The sequence below is a fragment of the Haliaeetus leucocephalus genome, unplaced genomic scaffold (assembly GCF_000737465.1).
Source record: "Haliaeetus leucocephalus isolate CR32 unplaced genomic scaffold, Haliaeetus_leucocephalus-4.0 Scaffold840, whole genome shotgun sequence".
NCBI classification, from domain to species: domain Eukaryota; kingdom Metazoa; phylum Chordata; class Aves; order Accipitriformes; family Accipitridae; genus Haliaeetus; species Haliaeetus leucocephalus.
The window spans coordinates 2,520,601-2,542,839 of record NW_010973276.1 but is presented as its reverse complement, the minus strand read 5'-3'; the positions used below and the strand labels follow the sequence as shown (position 1 = coordinate 2,542,839).

The following is a 22,239-nucleotide window of genomic DNA, read 5'->3' as shown; positions in this document are numbered from 1 at the left end:
GCCCCAAGCCGCCCGTAGCCCCGCGGGAGGATGTCGGAGGATCACGAGATGGACAAGATGATCAAGGTAGGCAGGAGGCAGCGGCCGTCGGGGTCGCCCCGTCGCCGGCCCCCGCCTCGTCCCCTGCCCTGCGAGGGGAGGTGGGCAGCCCCGGCAAGGGCCCGGCGGGTCCCCGTCGCCCCCCGCTGCTCTTACGGCTGCGGCCCTGCTCCTCGCTGCCCTTCCGTCGGAGCCCGGCTGCCTTCGGGTTCGTCACCTGCAGCGCTTCGGTGTGGAGCGCCAGAGACCGGGCAGGGGAAACAGGAGGTGCAGGCAGGCGGCTTCCAGGGGATCCGGCCTTGGGGGATCGGTGTTGGGAGGCTGAGACTGCGGGGAGCAGAACCGGGGCTACTCGGGGCGGCGGGGAGCTGGGGTCTCTGCCTCAGAGCAGTCCCTGGCTGCGGAGGCAACGCTGTTGCCTCGATCCGTCTCCTGAGTTCGTGTTCGGATGCTGTCATGAAAACAAATCTGGCGTGTGGGATGTTTGTGTTTCGAGTGGTGGTGGAGGAGCTGAACAGATTCAGGATTTCTTTTTTTATGGTGAGAATCAGTGTGTGAGCTTAGCATTTCCTGGTGAATCCTTCTGTGACCTGGCTGAGCGGATTTCCTGAAGAAGCTGGGGAAACCCCTCTGAGATAAAGTCACAGTAAAACAATGTTTTAAAGACTCTCTGCAGGCTCTTTACCTTGTGCAAAGCATTGGCTGTCACAGATTCTGTATGGCTTTGTAAATACTTATTTCAATAAAATGAATGAATTCCTTAAGGATGTAGGTAAAAAGATCCCATGTATTGGCATTTGCTGCCTTTCCTTAGCCCTGCTGTCTGCCACAGTGGGATTTGTCTTTACAAAGCTCATTGGGGGCAAAAATCAATGCAAGAGAAACAGCACCACAGTCTTGTGGTGTTGAAATCTGGATTGATTTAAAATACGTGGGTCTTGCCTTTTGAACTAAAAAAGCCCAAGTAGAAGGAAGTCTAAGCACTGTGTTCAGGGAACCCAGATTGTAATTAAACTACGAGATCAAGTATTGAAGTTGTATGCTGTCTCTTCCTGCTTCGTTATCATCTTGGCACAGTGCAGGTGAAGTAGCTATACAGAAGGCTTTCAGAAAGAACATTATTCAAGTATTTCTGTGGTATTTTGTGTGAAGGTAAAGATCTACATCAGAGCTCTTGGGGGTTACAAACAGAACAAAAGCTCCAAAGCCGTTGTGTAAGTGTGGGGACAGTCTGCATCTGCCTCCTGCCCCTCTCCGTTTGGAGGGATTCTGACCAAGAACAGATTCTGGGCAAATCTTTTGCATCATAGGCATTGTCTGAATCTAAAACTTAATTTAGTACTTTTATATATTATGCTCATTTCTCTGCTTCTCAAATGCTTGGTTATTTTTCAAGTTTGATTGGTTTTCACCTGCGTCTGCAGGTTTAAGGTCTGTGGTTCAAGATAGTGATCGCTGTTTAAGGCAAACTAGCTGAAGTTGAGAGGCTGTGTGTTGGAGCAGTGGAGGTGGAGTTACACTGATTGTCGGCATGTCACTTGTTGACTATGTGGACTTTGTCCATGAAGCAGTCTGTATACTTTTAATTGACTGTAGTGAGTATGCGTTATTCTTGAAGTACCTTATTTCAAACCTTCTCCCATTGGTATTCAGTGGAAACTGAGAAGCGCCTGAGCTTTCCCCCGAGCAGTCCCGATGCACATCTAACCCTGTCTGAAAGCAGCTTGCTGAAGACCAAGCTGGGAGAAATCTGAGAGTCCTGTCTTTCCAGGCTGTTAGTATCCCAGACTGCTGACTCTGCATGGGAGGATGCTCAAACCGTTGTTTTAGATACCCTGAGCTTGCTGAAAGGGAATTGTGCTATTGAAAAGAACTCAACTCTTAAAGTTTGTGTGAGACTTTTTTGTAATTGAATACATTTCAAATTTGTTTATTCCCTTTGCCCACTGGAAACTAATGTAAGGAATGATCAGAAGTTTAAAGTTCCTTTAACAGTAGGAGCAAAAAGGTTTACTGTAAGAAATTGCACCACTGCAGATTTTTTTTGAAAGCGCTCTCTCCGGCACTCTGCCTCCTCTGTTCCCAGCCACAGCAGATTAGTTCCAGCTGACCTGTCAGCCGGTCTACAAGTTCAGTGCTGTGCAGCAGTGCTACTGTAAGGCAGTTTATTCTCCAGATGTGGAGCTAAGTACAGGATACCGTAACCTCTGCTGCCTGCACCCACAGTACGTTAATCTAAATTAAGAGGCAAGGTATTTAGCCTTACCTGTTGAAGTAGATTTGGATATTTTCAGAGGGCATTTTTATATCTGTACATTTTAAATATTTAATGCTGTTTGAATGTTATGAACTTGTGTTGATTTGCAGCTACGTAGTCTTGGTTGCTAGATTTGGAGCTCCTATTTCTGAACTAGGAGATGTAAGCAATTCTGTACATTGATGGACAGTAAAGTTCTCAAATACTGTATTTCATATCATTGGGAAATGGTGAATAGTGTTTCTGGATCACTAGATTATTCATTTTTACTTCTAAGTTTTAAAGCTGCTTTGGAATGAAGATTGGAATCCAAATGAAAATGCAGAAAACAAAAATGTTGGCTTTTTTAGTTAAAACAATGGTAAATATGCAGAATATGAAAGAGGAAACACGTTTTTATTAAAAGTAGACTTATTTGTAGTTGTTGAACTTGTCCTTCAGGAGTTAAGAACTATCAGATCTTATTCTCACTTCATTTAATTCATAGATCACAGACTTTCCAATTCCTAATCAGCTCCTCTGTTCCACTTACTCAGCTGAAATGAAGCAAATGGTCTCTGTGCCATCACAGAAGTGGCAGCAGATAGCAGGAACTGTTTATGTATGTGGAGACAGTATCTCTTTTTTAGACCAACGTGTGCAGTTGAAAGGGTTAGGTAAGTTTTGGGGCAGGCAGGCCCTTCTTCGGTTTTGGAACAGGAGCAGCAGACTTCAAAGTGCTATAAAAGATGACGAAGGATTGTAATCACTTAATCACGCTGGTGCTCCAGAGTACTTTGGCGTTTGCTTCTCCATTTCAGTGGTTTGACTTCACAACTTAAACACTAAGCATGATCTTGAAAGCATGTTCTGAGGAGGTACTCCTCAGTTCAGAGAAACCCTTTCTCTGCTCATTAACGCTCTTCTAAAATTGTGTTTTCATTCCACCTATGATGCCTTCAATTATCTGTATCTGAATATCAAGAAAATTAAATTCGCTTTTCCCTAATATGCTTCTCACAAGTGAAATTTATGTTAGTTAAATTGATAAGAAAGTTTTTTTTGTGCTTCTACTTGAAAACAACAAACCATGTCTGATCCACTATGCTGCTCTTCTGCTTTCTTTTAAAACCCTTCATAAAACCTCCAGTTCAAAGTTAACTTTAACTTTTTCCTTTATGTCTCTCACGCTAGTCATTTATGATTTATGTGATACCCACTCCAGACTGTGTTAAAAGGCAGTTTTTCCTTTCATATCTGTCTTTTGCATTCTCTAATCCCTTCAAATCTCACCTTAAATATCAGCTTTCCTTTCTTGCTTTGTTTTCAATCCATGTGGTGTGAGGGCTGGCTCCAGCCTGGCAATAGTGTTCATCCATGACTATTGCAGCGGAGGCCAATGATCCCAGGTTAGGGACTGCCATTTTCAATCCCTTAGCTGTTCTCAGTTTTCTCGTGATTTGTAGCATGAGTGAATCCTGAAATGCTGCAGGTTTTGAATGGAAGTTAACAGAAGGGGCAAATCTGATCAGAATAAAGTTGCTTTGCAAGCAGTAGACTCTTCCATTTGCTTGCAGTGTATTTGGGAAGTATTTTACCTGTTTGCTTAAGCTTCTCTGATGCTAGCTTTTGTTACCAGCTCCTTTTCTCGCAATTTATCAGAAAGCCATGCTTTCTGAAAGATGAACCTGAATGTAGGTAGCAATGTTCGTAAAAGAACAAAGGCAGAATTTTATGGTGTGTATTACTCAGTGACTTGAGTTTGCACACAACCTTTTCCACCGTTCAGCCCTGCTCTGTTGTTAGATCACCATCTGTGTAACAGCACATGGCAGCGGCATTAATCAAAATGCTGCGCGCCGACGCTACGTTTACATCCCGCCTTGTGACATGTTTAAGCATGATAGCAGCCAAGCTGTGTCATAACAAAACCAAACCCTGCTTATATGGATTTGGACAAAAGGATTATAAACATGAGCCTGGTTCATTATCAGACAAGCTAAAACTAGTCATGCAGGGTTTAATTTACAGTATAATGATTCCAAAGGTTTGAAAACCCTAAGAAAGCAGCAAAATCATTTTCCTTTGTACCATATGACCAAAAAATACATAATAATGCTGAAATTAGGCCTTTGTGTTCAATTGTGATTGATCATTTCTAGGTAGGAAGCTGGATTTAAGAGTTGGGGGGAAGTGCCCTTGGTATGCTTTCTGTATTAAAGGCGTGAGATCCCATTTACTGTTCTCAATAATCCTGTTTCAAAATGCCAAGGTGAGCAGTCTCAGCTGCACAGAAATAATTTTAAACTGAGATATATTATTATGTGAGCATTTGTATTTATGTTTAATTTTCCTAGGCAAAGCAAAACTCCAAAGTAGGCTCTTTTCTCTGCTCAGGTATCTTGCAAATCAGGTCTGCTGAGCTGGTTTTTTTTGGAAGGGATGTAGTAATTTTTTTTTTTAAATTTTTTTTTTTACACTCTCTTTCCCCTCCCCCTGCTCCTTCTTGAATAGGAAACCTCCATTTTAGAGGAGTACAACATTAATTGGACTCAGAAGCTGGGAGCTGGGATCAGTGGTCCTGTTAGGTAAGACAATACACCTGCAGATTTTGTATGTAATCTCAACCTGTTCCATTAACTGTGGAGAAGTGAGTATGTATTTTAAGTGTGATAACAGCAGAGTGATGTGATGTGTGGAAGACTCTCTTTATAAACAAATAAATGTGTCTACTCCATGGGGGTTGTAGCTCATGTGCAAGTGAGGTATTGTGTTTTATGGGGTATGTTTGAAGTAAAAACTCTCCTCACCTCTCTGCCTTGTCCCGTCTCACTGCCATATTCCTGAAGCAAAGCGGGAACAGGAGTTGGTTGTGAAACAGTGGCAGCAGAAAATTGTCCTCAAACACCTTTGTCCTTTTGATACTAGTGTCAGTGCAGTGCAAAGGTCGCTGCTCCCGTCTACGGTATCATCATTTGGGGCATCAGCACTGCATGCCCGTTAGCTATTTTTACCAGCTATTTTTTCAGATCATCATGTGAGACCAAAGCAGATAGTGCCATGAGCTCTGCATCTCAAACCAGACTTGCCCGTCATGAATTTCTAACCCCTGCAGGAACTGGATGCTTTCTGTAAAGCAAAACATATATTCCCTTTTCAACAAGCACTCTCCCTTTTGGGAGCGGGAATTTGTGCACAAGCACTAGAAAACAAATGTCTGCACCTCTCTGTTTCTGGGCGCTTGACAGGGCGATTGTCTCTTGCCACCATTTATCTTCCTGTCCAGGCAATTGGTTTCTCCTCATCCATTTTGTGTTGCCGTGTTCCTCTGATTATATTAAAATATCCCTTTGTGCTTTATTCTTTTAGCTGCCTGTTAATATGTAGGCCCTTACTGACGCAGTTCAATTGTTAATGTTAAATGGGGGAAAGAGAGAAAAAAACAGTGCAGCACAGTTGGTGGCCTTGCCAAAACAAGGATTTCCATTCAGAAACACTTTATTTGTTGCAGACTACACCCTCCATTGGAGGTGTTCAGGCTGCCACTGTGTGGTTTGGGTTTTTTCATCAAAAGCGTCTCTTCAGGCTGAATGTATAGAGTGCGTTCTCCTTGTCTGCAGTTAGCCATTGCTCTGAAGTACTACTTCTGCATTGCTGAAAATATAACTTGGTGTGAGGTGTTTCTATGCAATGTATTTGATTGTTGTGCAAGGCTGAAAACTGAGGCTTTCAAGCTGGGACGTGGTGACAGGTGCCCTGTATATTCCAGATTGCAGGCATTCTTGTTAATTCCAGTGTGGAAAGCAAACTCGTAACTACAGATCAATTGTTTGAAGTGTCTCTTTAACATTCTTGCTGACTGAATAATTTTATTGCTGTAATACCAGAGTCTGCGTGAAAAAATCCTCTCAAGAACGCTTTGCACTGAAAATTCTTCTTGATCGTCCAAAAGCTAGAAATGAGGTATAGTTCCTGTTTATACTGTCTGCCTTCTGATACACCACAAAGTCTCGCTCTTTTGGTGAATTGTTGCAATGGTTTAAAAAAACCTGAACCATGTGTTCTATAGATCTTGCTAGGCAAGATTCCTTGGGTTTGATCCTCTAGCCTTGCTGTGCTCAGTTCCTATAGGATGAGGTGGTGGGTGAAACAGAGGGTCTTTCTAACTCTTGAGTTTGCTGTAGGTGTTAGCTGTATATGTACAAGTGTAATTTATAGAGCTGCCGTTTAAAGCTGGTGTTCTCCCTACGTCCCATGTAATGTAACATGAATAGTTTAGAATGAATTTTGTTTCCATACATCTCACTCTTGGATGTCACTACTCGGAATTGCCAAGAATGCTTCAAGTTGCACTCTAAATGGTATGGGTTTATCTGTGTATGAGAAACTAAATAAGCTCACTGATACTGTTTGTGACTTACTGTGGCTAGCAGGAGCGTGCCAAGGTACCAAACTGTCAATCTATTGAAAACGATGGGCAGTCATTCAAGTTGTCATAAAAGTGAAAGCAGTGTTAATTGTCCTCAAGGTCTAGGCAACTTCCATTTCTTGTTACTGAGTAAATCCTCATTTAAAATTCCCAGGCAAAAATAATCTGTTTACAAAGAGCATCAAGCCTCAGCTTGATTTAGCAGTCCAGGTAGCTTTAAACTGTGGAAAATCTTAGGTGCCTATTTCATATAGTCAGAACAGGAGATGAGGTTTCACGTGTTGTGAGTGCTAGATCATCAGGCCATAAAAGAAGCTGCATTATGGAATTTCAGGTTTTATTCATGAATTTTCGGTTTCAATCGTATCTCTATTGCTACTTTAAAGCTAGTTCTAGCTTTAAATTTATTTTTAAAAGCCAAAAAAATCAAACATTGGGCTTTTTCCAAAACTCTGCTGGGTTTGATTCCATGGCCTGTAACAAATAGGTTGGCAATGTATGATCTTTTTGTCTTGGTCTAAGTAGTGTAATGGCTCTTGGTCACTCATATAAAAGCTTGTAGGCATTTCTTATTTTTTGAATAATTTTAAATTGGGTGTGACTGGTGCTGAGCACAGCTGGCAGCGCATGGGCTCGTGTGTGCCATAGTCTTGGGGGCAGAGGGAGAAGCAGAACTGGTCAAGTGCGTGTCACTGTGTACAGTAACATTTCTTCCCTTCTCTTCAAGGTACGTCTGCACATGATGTGTGCAACACATCCAAATATTGTTCAAATTATTGAAGTTTATGCTAACAGTGTGCAGTTCCCACATGAATCCAGCCCAAGGTAAGATTACATAGGGTGATTCATTCCCACAGCTTGCTTTCCATGTTTAGGCCAAGGTATAGTGGAGTTTGCTTTTTTTTTTTTCTTTTTTAATCACAGTGTGACCAAAATGAATATTTATAGGGGGTTCCAGATATGATATTTATACTTTAGACTAAGCAATGCTGACTTTTTCCCCTGTCAATGCCCAGACCTTTGCATATTTAAATGAATTTGCGTCCTTCACTACTGGTTTTGAATACATCTTCATTTCTTAGGTTTTTCATTGATTCGGTCTGTGATACCTGCATTGTCTGAGAGAGCGTATTAGCTTCTAGCTTCCGTCCTGCTTTGATATTGCTTTAGTAGCTTGAATTGATTGTAACCTTTGAGCCTCCTTCTGCTTTCAAAGCACTGTTAAAGCAGGATTGGAGCTGTGACTTTTATTGCTACCTAGAATCCTAAGTGAGATCCTTTCATATGATGGTGATGCCTGTGAGCCACTGAGAAATTCAGAGCACCAGTCTTCATTTAAATAAAATAAAAAAAAAAGGAAGAAAGAGTTGTTTCTAAAAATACTAGGTTCTGCCCTGTCAACTCTCAATACATTGTCCTGCTTAAAATGAACACAGCAAAACATGAAGCAGACTTATTTTTCATACATTAATATTGCTTGGGATAAAAATGTTGTCTTCTAATTGGATGTTAGTTGAGAAAAAAATATTGGAGCTGGGAGGACTAAAGAGCTGAGACCTGTCTTAGTCTCTGATGTATCTGATTTTGCTGTGTGGCGAGATGAACTAGAAGTTAGTTTCTTGAGGATCTAGCAGTCCTGATCTCCACACTTCTTATTTGTTGTCCTTTATAATTATGGCAATAAAATTGTAAATTAAAATCATGAGGTACAGTAGAGTATCCAGACTCAAAAGCATTAAAGATAATTCCTCAACCTTCTGCTTCTACGTTGCCGTGAACATCTTTAGCGCCTAGGCAGACAGCTAGGCAGATCGGCATGTCTGCAAGGATGGGTGCAGACAGGTGTATGTTGTGCTCTAAGCCAGCTCCAGCCTGGAAGCTGTTTAGCCTGTTTAATGCAAGACTCTACCTGCTGTGTTATTCTTTGAGGGCAGAGTTATACATCAATGTGTCTAAATGGCTTCCAGGTCCAAACTGGCTTGCTGGTGGAAAGCATGGGTGGAGCTTGCATGTATCTGTCTGAATGCATCCATGTAGACATGTCCATGGTGTTTGTTCCAGCTGGATGTGGGAGCCCAACATGAAGAGCAAACTGTAGATTCCTGGCTGACAATCAGTGAGTCAGATTGTGCTGGGAGCCAGAAAATCCTGCAGTTTATATGCTTAAAGGCAAAGTTAAGGAACCAAAATAGCTCTGACAACTGTAGGAGAAGCGAATATATGTCTCTTTTGGCCTGCGTCAGTAGATATGAAGTATGCATTATTAGCTTAGCAATTCTGTTATTTTTTGATTATTTTTAATATAACAAAATGAAATGCTTTTGAACAGGGCTCGGCTCCTAATTGTAATGGAGATGATGGAAGGGGGAGAGCTATTTCACAGAATCAGCCAGCACCGGCACTTTACTGAGAAGCAAGCAAGCCAAGTAACAAAGCAGGCAAGTTAACACCCATGTATAAGCAAATCCATGAATGATAATGGCTAAAGTATTTAACAATTTCTTGGGGGGGGGGGGGGGGGGGGGAAAAAAGGAAGCTAAAATAATCCTCAGTTCTGATCCGATGATCATTGCCTGCTTTGTTATAACCTGACAATGCCAAAGTTTTAATAGAAGCAAAGAATCTGAAGGTGTGGGCTAGTTCTTCTGGGTTGGCACCCCGGTGTCTCTGCTGTCCTTAGCAATGGTTTTCCTAACCTCGTCTACGGAACGCTTCACCAAAGAGAGCTCTTTTCTTGCACGGTCTTCTTGCTGTATCTCTCGCTGTTGTTGTAGAAGTGTTACCTCCAACAGTCCACAGGCTCTCACCAGACCTCGCGTGGCTCCTGAGCTCCAGTTTGAGAATCGCTCTTGGCCATGACACAGACTTGGCATTTCTCTCACCTCTTGGGCAGAATAGCAGACAATAATGTACATGTGTCCTGGGCCAGTGCTTTTCAAGCTGGGTTCTGTATTTGGTTTTATGGAAGTCTTGCCTATCATGGAAGATAGCAAGAGGAATGTACCACTATAGTGCATGTTTTCTGTGCTGTTTGTTCTGATGTCATTTTTCCCTCTCCATTTCTCTATGCAACTCACTCTTCAATGTTGTGTTTTATAGCCTCCACGGTATTTATTACTAGAGGTTTTGGTGTTCATCAGGCTTTTGTTGCTTAGCAGTGCATCTGGTGTGACTAGCTTATATCCTGTTAGAGTAGGCAGGATGATGAAGCAGAAGGGCCTCCATGGGATTCAATGTGGGGATCCCCAGTGTCAGTTCCTCTCAGTTCTGGGGTGAACTTGTTCCCTTTCACTTCCAAGCTGTTGGATGACTTGTGGTACCCAGTCAGAAAGCTTGGATTAGTGGGAGGCTTGCAGGAAAGATGGTATAGCTGTATGTTGTGGTAGCCTTTCTAGGGAGCTACAGCAGAGGACCAGCAGGTTGCTGTAAGGAACCACAAGGCAGAATGATCTTGCTGTCAAAATGGCTGAGCTCTTCTGCATGGGAATTGGCACCATGGCATGAAGCTGAGGGCCAGAATTGCCATCGTTTGCTTCTTGCAGAGGTTATATTGGCATTCCAAACGAGATATATGAACTGTAGGTGAGAGGCTATACTGGAGATACTAATCGGTAAATATCCTGCTCCCACACCAATGATCACTGCAGTGAATAAAGGAAAGAAAACATGAGACAAGATACTACAGCATTTGTTATAAATTGACATGACTCTTTATGAATATATCCATATCCTGATCACTTGCTTCCCCCTAAGCTGGGGAGATAATTTTTGGTACTGAGGCAAAAAAGAGGGCCAAATCATTTAATCTTACTTTTCCATCTTGTGCTTTGACTTGTTTCTAATGAAATGCTAATTGTGATCTTACCTTTTCGGTTTCATCCAACAAAGAAATTAGGTGGAAGTACAGAGTTATTCTTGACAGTTTGTTTTCATGTCCTTTGGGCTGTTTGATTTTGACATTACAAGGCTGTCTCCAGGATTAACATGTTGGGAAAATCTTTTAAAACTATGCTAAAAGACAAGATTTTTGAATTGAATTCTGACTGTGTGTATGCTTGGGTTATTCATGTCCCAAATAACTCTTTGCTTTAATGTTTATACAAATGAAGTTTTAAAGCAATGTTAAAGTCTTATTCTTTCATCTAGTGGTTCTTCATCACTGTCTTGAACTACAGGCCTTATTTCCTTGTACCCAGTAATAGTTAAAAATTTGTCACAAAGCTACTTTCCATCTTCTCTGGGAATGTGTTTGTATTTGTTTCTGAGCTAAGTTAACACTGAAGTTCCCTTGTCATGGTAATTTGCAGTCTTCTAAGGACTTGGTGCTTCACCCAGGGTACTGTGTTTGGGTAGGATCCTACAGAAGCCAATAAGAATACTTTCAAATAAGGATCGTGTGGCTTTGCCTTTTGTTTCAGTAATGATGTTTAAGTATTTATGCTTTGGTTTTCTTTAAATTAATTAAACTTTCAAATGTACAGTCTGTAGAGCTTTCATGACTGGGTTACAGGTTTCTAAACCACAGCAGTGTAAAATGCTGTCTTTGAAAGAATCAGGTAACGCATTTCTGTGCAATATCCCATGAAATGAGTAAATTGCAGGCAGTACCATCAAGAATTAAAGAATAAAACTGCCTGAATGTTAACTCTTAAGTCAGTAGCAAATGCAATAAAATATTCTCTGAAATAATGAAGCAAGATCTCACTGTTGACTGTTAAACAGAATGTAATTGCTGGAAGCAATTACATGCAAGCAAGTGTAGTGACCTTGTAGGCCTAGCACAGCATATAAAAGGACGCTGTCATGATCTATTTAACTTCTGGGGGGCTAATAATGCTCTAAGTTAGTCAAACTAAGATGGTTGGGAAGCCCAGTACAACTTGGCTTTTATTTTCTGTTTGCTTTGACTGAAATGCAAACTGCATAGCTTGGTGGGTTTCACTTCCCCAGCATCGCTTTACTGTGCTATGGCGCAGTATGGCCAGGCTTGTCTTAACTCAGGATTGTACCCGAGTGTAGTGAAAAAGTTTGGGGTCTAAGCTATGTTGGCAATGTCTTTTTTAAAGCTAAAATAACTGTCCAGGCTAAAGGAGTTGTTCTGTAATTGTAGTTGATTTATTGTGCCCTTTTTCAGATAGCTTTGGCTTTGCAGCATTGCCACTCACTAAACATTGCACATAGAGACCTCAAGCCTGAGAATCTCCTCTTCAAGGATAACTCTCTGGTAAGATGAAGACCTGGTATTCTTTGTTTACTGCTGAATTCTGTAAAATGGTTCAATGGTGATTTTCAGAATAGTTGTAAAATGACATTAATGCAATGTTTTGGTGACAAAAATTAATGACCTTTTTTGGCTTCATGCTTTTCCATACTCTGATCTGCTTGGAGTACAGGCTGTCTGTGCTGCTGCTGTTAAATATGGGTCAGGTTCTCCACTTCAACATAGCATCCTGCTTTGCTGAGGAGAAGATCTGCTGTGCCACATTTCCTCCCTGGGTGTCATCAGGATGTTCTGACATGGATTATAGGTGCTTCTTCTGCTCATAACCACCCTGCATATGCAGTATCCCCCCTACAATGTGCTTAGTGTTTTCCAAATCTGAGAGGAGGACTGCTTTTGACCCAGAGCACCCAGGAAAACAAAAATGCTTGTTTCAAACATCAGTTTATGACTTTTTAGCTGCTTTGTGGAATGTTAAGGCTATAAATACAAGGGGGCTATGTGTGGCAAAGTCGAGTAGAAGGCAAGAAATATGTATTAGAAAAGCTGATACAATGAAATTTTGTAATGAAGCCTCTTCTCCTTGTTTTAGGATGCACCTGTTAAATTGTGTGACTTTGGATTTGCCAAAGTAGACCAAGGTGACTTGATGACACCACAGTTCACTCCATATTACGTAGCACCTCAGGTAACAAACGATTATGGCTCTGGGCTGAAGGGGAATTGTGATCTTTATTGCCTGTGCCTCCATAACCACATCAATTTAAAAGCCTTTGCTGTCCTATTAAGGGCTTCTGGGTGCAGGAATTTTGAGTAATTGTATAGTAGCCACCTTTCAAGATGCAGTGCCGCAGTGATCTGTTGATTACAGCAGGAGATCGTGAAGCAAACTTCCCAGATTGTGTTCTTAGCACTGACCGATTGCTGATGCCTCCTGACTCTCCCAGGCCCAACTCCCACCAGTGAGACTACTCTAGGATTTTGACAATGGGCCTTTAACTGCAGTTGGTTTGGAAAAGTCCCTGCTTTGCAATCCTTCTTCCAGTGCAGGCTCATTCAAGATTACATTAAAAAGAACAATGCTGAAACAAAAAGGTTCTCTAAAGGCAATTGCTCAAAAAGAGGGCAGTGCCAGAGGGTTACCTGTTCACCTTGGCTTGGCCCCCTTGTCAGTATGCATTAAGACATAATCTATAATTACAGACAAGCTGGTTTTTGTAGTGCTGCTTTCTTCACTTTCTTTTGTGCTTTGTGTTGGAGTCCTGAAGAAAATGAAAAGAAAACTGCAGATAGATATTTAATTGCAGTACTGGGCGTGTCAGCAGCCTTTAATGACTGGGAAGAGCAATTGCAGAGATCAGACCATGCAGCCACAGTTGAGTGCCCTGAAAATGCCTCCTCAACTGGAGCCTGCTGGTGAAGGGCCATGTGCACTACAGACAGGGTTTATAAAACAAGTGAACTACCAAACCCATAGAAAGCTTTTCCTGAGCATATTTAAACTGAGATTTTTGGAGAAACCCAGATTTGATCAGCAAGTGACAAATTTGATGTGATTTGTTCATGGGAGAGGTAAAAAGGGACATCTCTGGAACTAGGGTTACCCTCCACACAGTGTAGGTTCTAGTTCCAAAGCATAGAGGTGTTAGAGGTTTTGAACAAAAGAGGTGTGAGCAATTGCTTTAATTCAGGCAAAACTGGAGATTACATCCAAAGCAGCAAAATATTTTAGCTGAAATTTTCCCCATGTAGAAGGTTCCAGTCTTTCTTAGGAAGAACAGTTCGAGTTTGGCAGAGTCTTCAGTAGCTGGAATAAATTCACCGATTGAAAAAGCATCAGATGTCTTGGGCATAGGTATTGCTGCTTGTGGTGCCTGTAGATGAGATGTATTTTGCTTTTTTTTTTTTCCCTCTCATGGCAACAGGTATTGGAGGCACAAAGACGGCATCAGAAAGAAAAATCTGGTATTATCCCCACCTCTCCAACACCTTACACTTATAACAAGGTAAGCTATGAAACAGTCCACAAGTCAATATCTTTAAAGAATAGTGTCTCTGCCCTCCCCCCCGCCACTCCCCACCCCATGATGTATCTGCTGAAGTAGTCGTCTATAGACATGGTTTATCACCTAAGGCCATGAACTTTATTGCCCTGGAATTACACACTTAAGGCCAGGAGCAATAAAGTTGTTCTGATATCTGTGACAGGAATGCATCTAACTAGCCAAATATCTCACACTGAGTAAAAAGCAGGATCTACAGGAAACAGTAGGGAGATGTCATATTGCTTGCTATTTCATGTACATGTGTATTTTCAGCTGTAAGGAAGTAGTATCTTTGGGGCCATATTTCTCAAAAGTGTGGTTCCTTTGGCTTTTTGAAAAGAAGTGACCAGGTATACAGTGGTATTTCTCCCCTTAAATGTATTAGGTTCAGACCAAGTTTCATTCAGTTGAACTAGCAAATCAGAAGATAATCTGTGCAGGTAGCTGGCTTTCTCAGTTTAGAAGTGGCACGTTAAAAGGTGTGGCTGGCTCTGTGTTCTTTCTGATAGAGTGAATAATGAAATGCACACTTGTTCCAAGCCTAATTAATGATCCTCTAATTAAAGGAAAGATATACGAACACTGTTAAAGGAGCACTAAATATTAACAAGATACTGGAGAGAGTAGAGTGATTCTGCTGGAGTGTGACCATGTGGGAAATTGTTTCACCTCCACAAGAGGCTGGTTCAAAGGAAACCTCTCTTCTGCTGTCAGCCAGAGTTTCTGGATGTGCAAAGCACTATTTAGGCTATCTTGTTCAGGCAGCTGTGGTGGTACCTTGTCTGTATTGGGGATCTTCTGCAAAATGACAGGTAGTGTTTTGTGTTGTCTGTAGCACTAGCCATGGGCAATAACAACTGCTGCTAGAGTCTTGGCAAAGTTGTGACAGAAAGTGTCCTGAAAGGTTGTACTCCTTTTTGGTCATTCCAAAACATTTTCCTCCATATTATCATCACTGTCTGCTGCTGGCTTAGCAGTGTTTGAACCACTGAGTGTTCTTTCAGAGTGTCAATTTGGGTTGAAGTTAGCTGGTTTCTGATTGCAGTGCTAAGTATCTATACTGATTCCAGCTTCAGGGATGGTTGTTTAATCCACCACATGCTAGAGGGGGTAGTTTGATATATAGTGTTATATTTTAGTAACCTTCTATAGAGAGCTAAAGCAAAGACAGGCAGAGATAGCTTTCACTGAATGTCCACATGTGTTTCCTAATCTTGAATCTGCCTTCTTCAGGGTCATGATTATCTCTTCTCCATCCTGGAGAACAGACTGATGATTGAAGCCAGGCACTTCTTGGAGTTCTTGGACAGGTGCCGATAGTCTTTTCAATACAGAGTTTCTTCTGCCCTGTCTCATGTGAACCCTAGTCACAGGGAAAATTGTTTTTTATAAATTTTAAGCCTCACAAGGCAGGGTCAAGAATTCCACTTCTGTGGATTGAAGCAGATTTACTCTCCAATTATAGCCCTCTCCAAGGGAGTAGATACAGTTCCAGAGACACCTAGAAGTGGTTGCTCACTGTTCATGTTGGTAACAGTTTGACAGCTGTCTTGTTCTTGTAATGAACCAAAAAGCCCTGGCCATGGCACCTGAAGCAAAATAGGCGTCATATTCTTGTACTGAATGGAAGAACCTTGAAAACAGATAGCAACTGGAGTTAACTCACGTACTGAGAAGGTTCAGCTGTCTTGATCTTCTGGGATTTATAATGTGATTTTGTTTTCGTGTTTCATCTAAAGAATTGATTGGTCACTCTGAACTGCTTTCAGCCATGGTGACACTAACTGGAAAGGCTGCTGAAAGAAGCGGCCTCATCCTTACCTTGCCAAGTGTGACTCACTGCAAAAGCAGCATCTGGCATATGCCTAGTTCCCTGAAATAGACTGTGATAAACTCCCAGGTACACTGTCCTTCCACAGCAATTCAGAGCCTGAGTGGAGATGCCTGTGATCCACCTTCATGATCAGCAGCGCTATCCCACAGACTTAAATTGGGGGAAAAAACACATCTTTGATTCCTGAGTATTTTTATTAAGTCGTGTGTGTATCGGATCAAATATGAGTGTGTATGTCATGGCTGAAAGGGGTTGACTCTTGAGAAATAGAATCTGAGAACCATATCCATGAAGAACTTAGATGCCTGTTTCCTACTTATATGCCTAAAACCCCATTATCTCCAGTTAATGGAAAAATGATGAAAATTTAGGTACCTAAATAGAAATTTAGACTTCTAGAGCCATATGAGATTGCTTTTCAGCAAGTTGTTTAAGCCACACATATGTGGGGTAACTCCTTGGAGTTTCTTTCGTTATCAGCATCCACATGTTTTGTAAAAGCCAAAAAGCCAAGGGTGTGATATAATGATTAGTGTGAGCTGATCTAAGTGTATTCCCTCCAGAAGGAAACAGTCTCACCTTTAAGGGCCCCTTCCTGGGTCAGTGTTGATCCAGTCAAAAAACAGTTATTGGAGTCAGGGATTCTGTGTTTGCTGAGTTCATCTGAGCAGCTTCATGAACGCTGGTGCTGTCCTAGAGTAGGCAGTGGAATATACAGTCTGGGGCAGAAAGGGTGGTGCTGAGGTCGCTTCAGTTGGCAGCTGTGCAGACTTCTGTCTGTGTAAACTGATTATGGAACCTCCCCAGTTCCCCAAATCTGCCCTTGTGTGTCTTCCCACAATCACCTGAGCCTGGCTGGAGTTCAGGCTTCTGCTTACACTTGGCTGTGTGTTCCTGTCCATCCTTGTGCTGGCGTAAACCTTTGGGAGTCCCCTGGAGGACTGATAGGGCTGGAAACCAAGCTAGTAAAAATAAATAATTAGCTGTACAAATGCTAGTGTTGGCACAAAAGAAGTATTGGGAGTAGGTGGCCAGGGTCAGAACAGGTCCTACCAGCCCTAGCCTGCACCATGCCATAGTCAAGTGATAACAGAGCCCCATCCTTAAGGATGTGGTCCAACAGAAGCTTGAATTGAAGTCTAGGCTGTTATGGTTCTCTTCCTTTCTTCCCAAGTAGTGTCTATGTTGCGTGAACACACAGTGATCCAGATGGGGAATAGATCTGGCTTTCAGCTTCTTTACTGAGCTGGTTGTTGGCTGGATCCACCTTCTGGGTGAACTTGTTCTGTATCATGTCAGCAGTACTAGTGCAAGGGCAGGGGAGGAGCTCCAGGCTGAGGTGGGAGGACAGGAGGGAGCGCAGCATAAGCAGCTGTGAAATACTGCTTCTGGCTTTCTGAAGCTTCTTCATCTCCGTGGCTTTCAGGACGTGCATTTTTCATTACAGACATCTGATGAAGTATCCCTGCTAGCTCATTTGTTTGATGGTGTTTCTTTTTTTAGTCTCGCATTCTAAAAAAATGACTGTATTCTGCTTTATGTTCTGGTACTGAGAGACTAGGATTCAGGCATCCTGAGAGATGTAATAAATGCGCAGCTTGCTCATGCCTCTGACGCACTGGCTGTTACCATACAATTTACCATTGCATAGCACAGAGTTACAGGAGCGCTTTCTGTAAACAAGCTACTTTTGGGTACTGGAAGTAGTTTAGCTTGGCAGCTTGGAGTTATCTTGTGCTTACGTATTTGCCATATTTATCCATGAAGTTCCTCAGATGGACCTTTAGGAGGAGGCTGGGCTGTGCTTCTGTTTTCTTAGGGAATCACATAGAACTCTTAACATAGCTACACCACTGCTTGCTGCAAATTGCGCCCCAAAGTGATCATTTCCTTGCTTTCAGAGCTGTGACTTGTGGTCCCTGGGTGTCATTATTTACGTGATGCTGTGTGGATACCCTCCGTTTTACTCCAAACACCACAGTCGGACAATTCCAAAGGACATGCGGAAAAAGATCATGACAGGAAGTTTTGAATTTCCAGAGGAAGAGTGGAGCCAGATCTCAGAAATGGCGAAAGACATTGTGCGAAAGTGAGTCAGTTGAGGAAAATGTTGTATTGCTCTTTGCTTATATTAAGAAATTGGAAAATCACTTGAAAGTGCATTATCACAAAGGGCTTATTTTTTCCAAAGGCGGGGGGAATTGTCTGCAGCACATAGAGCTGAAAAATTTTCTATTGTATTCAGCACAAATGAAGTCTGGTAAATTTTTTTTTTTTTAAATTTTTTCCTCCCCAGCTGTTGTGTTCAATTTTTGATATCTCCTGTCTCTGACGTTGCTAGAGTGCATTGTGCATTCAGCCTTTAAGGGGAATGGGTACACTACCTTGCTCCAGAACAATATAGACGACTGGCTGCCACATCTGCAAGTGCTCTCTAGGCACGTATCTCCCGTGCTAATGTTTAAACTCCTGTTGAAATCGGGGGACATTTAGGTGGCATAATAGGATCTGGTAGATCTGTCCCTTAAAACCCTGTGCACATAATACACAGTCTAACAGGACTCAAAAGAGAGGCATGGAAAGGGAGGTTAAGATCTGTCACAAGGTGTCAGACTATGAGATAAGGTTTTGCATTGATATTTTATTCTAAATGCTAATGGAAACTGTTTTTTATGCAATGCACATCTCGGTTGCAAATGTTTCAAGGACTGTGATCCCATGGTCCTGTTTGAAAGCAAGAATGTGGCACTGGTTAGGTCTTGACCTCACTTATTTTTTAAAACGTGAGAGGGACTTACTGCCTTTGCTTGTATCACCAGAGAAACTTGAAGGATAAAAGCGACATAAAATAGAAAAAAATCAATTGGTTAAATAATTTTAAACTGTCATTGTCTCTCCTGACATACTGTAAAATTTCCGAGGGCTTAACATTGTTTGGAAAGGGTGCTCTGACCTGTTTATAGCAGTGCAGGAGAGCCCACAACTTTTTGCCGAATAAACTGCAGATTATGTTGCAGTGAAACTTCTGTTAATACTGAGGTCAACTCTTTATTCTCACTCAGAAGCTCCACAGTCAATAGGTTTCATTGTCTTTTAAAATGGCCATGAAACTCAGCTCACAGAATGTTGTTACTTGGATTCAGTTCGCTTCACTTAATTCTCTCACTAACGTTATCAGGACTCCCTTTCCTGCTTGTCTTTTCCAGCCAGTGAGGCTGCATCTGTGTTTATGGTGCAGGAATACATTTAGACTTTATATAATTCTGGATAAGTTTACATTTTATTTATGTAGACTGCTGTTCATGTGGAGTCTTGCTTCTGGAGGTCATATTTTGCATTCAAGCAGCTGCTTCCTTTCAAGCATGTTGAGCTGATTTCTGACCTCAAGCTTTATGAGCTGGAGTGCTTTGTAATAGGTTAGGACTTTGAAAACCTATGGAAAAGGAATGCACGTGTCTTGGGTCTTGTATCAAAACTGAACTTATGACCTGTTTGGCAGCATGGCCTTGCAAGTGAAATTTATGAGCTAGCCTGTGGTCCTGCTGACATTTTGTAAAAGTTATTTCCACTTTCTTGGTACATTAAACAATTCTGCTTTGCAGCCAGGAAGCTGATTTAGAGTGTTGTCTAAGAAAGCATGACAAACTCATCAAGTCATTCTGTTTCTAATTTAGACTCTTGGGATAACTTGTCAGCACTCTGTGAAATTTTACTTTTTTATTAAACAGTTGTGATTATCATGAGAACAGGAGTTTATCTGCAAAATCTCTTTCCAGGGTTTCATTCTAGTAAAATTTAATTCCGTGGAGTTTTCAGAGATCTCGGAGTAAAGTTCCTTCTTACTTTGAGGTGCTGTAGCCTGCCAAAGTGTCCGTTACTTGAGGCTTTTGGAGGCGGAGAAAAGCTAAGAAGTTGCACGGTGAAATCAGTTAATTCAGCATACGGGTTTCCAACTTTGAAACTTTGCCTTACTTCACCACCCTCAGAGTCCTTGGTATGAGTATAGACTATTATGTGGATGAGCTCTAGATGTGCATTTGCAGAGAGTGTCAGTCTGGATAATTTCCAGTTCATCTGGAAGATAACTTCCCATCTGGGAGAATGCGAATATAAAGTTCACAGGTATTACTAAAATGGCCTTCAGCACCTTTCTTTTACACTGAGTTGCTGAATATAACTGAATGAGCTGTGATAGTGTTAAAATATCACCACAGCAATGGTCAATGAAGCTGGTAGGTCAGTCTGCTTTGGGGTCAGCTTAGTGTTGTAGTTGTTAGGAGGAGTTTCTTTTTTGGCCCCTTTAATGCTTAGAGTTTAAGTGCTCTGATCCCAGACAGAGCAGCACATTGTAAATGAGCAAAGACCTGTTTATGGACTGATTGATTCCTCTCCCAGGCTGCTGAAGGTCAAACCTGAGGAACGGCTGACCATTGAAGGTGTGCTGGACCATCCCTGGCTCAACTCCACCGAAGCACTTGATAACATCCTACCCTCTGCCCAGCTGATGATGGACAAGGTCTAAACAACATTTTACTTTATCAGAATGATCCACAGGAGAGCTGGGTAGCTCTTGGATGGTTTGAGTGTTTTCTTTCATGTGGTGTTATGCAGATAAAGAGCTCCCCTTCTGTCTTAATGAGAGCCTAAGATCTTTGTAAGAAAATGGAGACAGTTCCATTTGAAATTTGGGCTAGGAGAAGATGCTCCAAGATAGGCAGTAAAGAGCAGCCATGCGCTAACAAGTAGAGAACAGAGTGTGGCAGTAAACATGCCTGATGACTCTTCTGTCTTTTCTCATTTTTCCCCATGTTTTGTACCTGACTACAGCTATGCCCCCATTAATTAGCAGCAAATGAATAGCCCTTTTTGCTTCCTTTAAACTCTGCTCAAAGAGGAGTTCAGTCAGCACTCTTAAGGTTGTGGACATGAGAAGTAGAGATGATCCTTTGTCCTGTCCATCCCCTGTGAGGTTGGGGTATGTTGTCCCGCAGTCAATGACTGTAGTTCTAATCATGTCTTGCGTAATGCAAACCTGATTTTCATTATGCATCTCTGAAACAAATAGGATTTTGGTACATATCTCTTTTTTTTTTTTTTTTTTTTTTTTTTTTTGTCCATGGGTAACATTGTCCATATATTGTTCTTTAATTCACACAGAAGCTAATTAAAACATCAAGTGCAACTCCTTTTCATTCCAGGCAATGGTTGCAGGGATACAACAGGCTCATGCAGAACAGCTTGCGAACATGAGAATCCAAGACCTCAAAGTCAGTCTCAAACCCCTTCACTCCGTCAACAACCCAATCCTGCGCAAAAGGAAATTACTGGGGTAACTCTCTAAAGCTGTTTTTGAAAGATCAAAGTGTAGGCAGCTGTGATGCCTGGAGAATGATTTTAAGCATGTTACAGGTTCATTAAACTCTAACAAAGCTCCTGAATTTCTGATTTGGTTGATGCACTCTTCATGCTGAAGTGGGTAGTTGGAGTCAAGTAATACTTGCCCAATATGGTGTGTCTTCCAAGATATGCCAGTGAGGGCAGGAAGGAGATTGGATAGTGTTATTGTATTACACAGGTAGTGGAACAGATCCCTTATGAGAAGATGAGTCACATGTTGAGTAAGGTAAGGCAAACTGGGAGAAAGAATTCCAAGATTTTTTTCTGATCCTGACATTTATTTACTGAAAAAGTCAGGCAATCTCTCTCTCTTTGTTCGAGTGACCTATCTGAAAAATAATGGGATAATGCATTTTAGGATTACCCTTACGTGAATTAATTTAAAGGAATATTTATTTTTTTCTTCATATTTAAAGTGGCCTTATAATATAGGACGTTGTTATAATTAATGCTAAATCTAGCTCCCTGTCCCAGCTTTCCAGAGAGTGAAAGAGAGCCTTATACTGGTGCAGTTATGCAACGAGTAACGGACTTGAGTTGCATTCAAATTGTAATTTTCCTCCTTGTTCTTTTGCAGGACTAAGCCAAAGGATGGTGTCTATATCCATGACCCTGAGAATGGAAGTAACGATTCCAACGTGGCTCTGGAAAAGCTCAGAGATGTGATTGCTCAGTGCATTCTACCACAGGCTGGTAAAGGTTGCCACTTTTAAGAAAGTTACATTCTTAAACATGACAAGACATTAACTTTTTACTGTGCCTCAAGATCACTCTGTGTCAGTGGTGAGGAAAGATAAACAAAACTCCTGTTGTCTTAGTCTGAAGAGGAAAGTGTTGTCTGTGGACTATAATTTTGGTGCATGCATAATTTTAGTGTCAACAGTGACATGCAGAGCTGTTAAAGTAACTTTCAAACAGGAGTGTCTGCTTTCAAACTGATTTCCTGGTTTGCATGAGGCAAGGAGGAATAACTGCATGTACTGATTACTGAACCTCTGAATGTTGCTGTGAGGCAGAATGACAAACCTCCTGTTTATC

The 22,239-nt window shown here is 41.7% G+C and overlaps 1 protein-coding gene across 12 annotated transcripts in view; it reads left to right on the top strand.

The window, feature by feature from the left end:
* MAPKAPK5 (mitogen-activated protein kinase-activated protein kinase 5) overlaps positions 1-22,239 on the top strand; it is a 32,550-nt gene continuing 10,311 nt past the window's right edge. For 4 of the 12 annotated variants that reach the window (XM_010582119.1, XM_010582116.1, XM_010582125.1 and 1 more), the window contains exons 1-12: positions 1-66; positions 4,790-4,863; positions 6,163-6,238; positions 7,432-7,529; positions 9,034-9,142; positions 11,839-11,928; positions 12,518-12,613; positions 13,851-13,931; positions 17,706-17,893; positions 20,200-20,320; positions 21,003-21,133; positions 21,779-21,900. In XM_010582119.1, the coding sequence (XP_010580421.1) occupies positions 31-66; positions 4,790-4,863; positions 6,163-6,238; positions 7,432-7,529; positions 9,034-9,142; positions 11,839-11,928; positions 12,518-12,613; positions 13,851-13,931; positions 17,706-17,893; positions 20,200-20,320; positions 21,003-21,133; positions 21,779-21,900 (1,222 nt within the window). In that variant the 5' untranslated portion in view covers positions 1-30. Of the gene's footprint in view, positions 67-4,787; positions 4,864-6,162; positions 6,239-7,431; positions 7,530-9,033; positions 9,143-11,838; positions 11,929-12,517; positions 12,614-13,850; positions 13,932-17,705; positions 17,894-20,199; positions 20,321-21,002; positions 21,134-21,231; positions 21,428-21,478; positions 21,901-22,239 lie in introns of those variants that run through there. The other 8 variants (XM_010582117.1, XM_010582127.1, XM_010582118.1 and 5 more) reach the window with 7 other exon arrangements.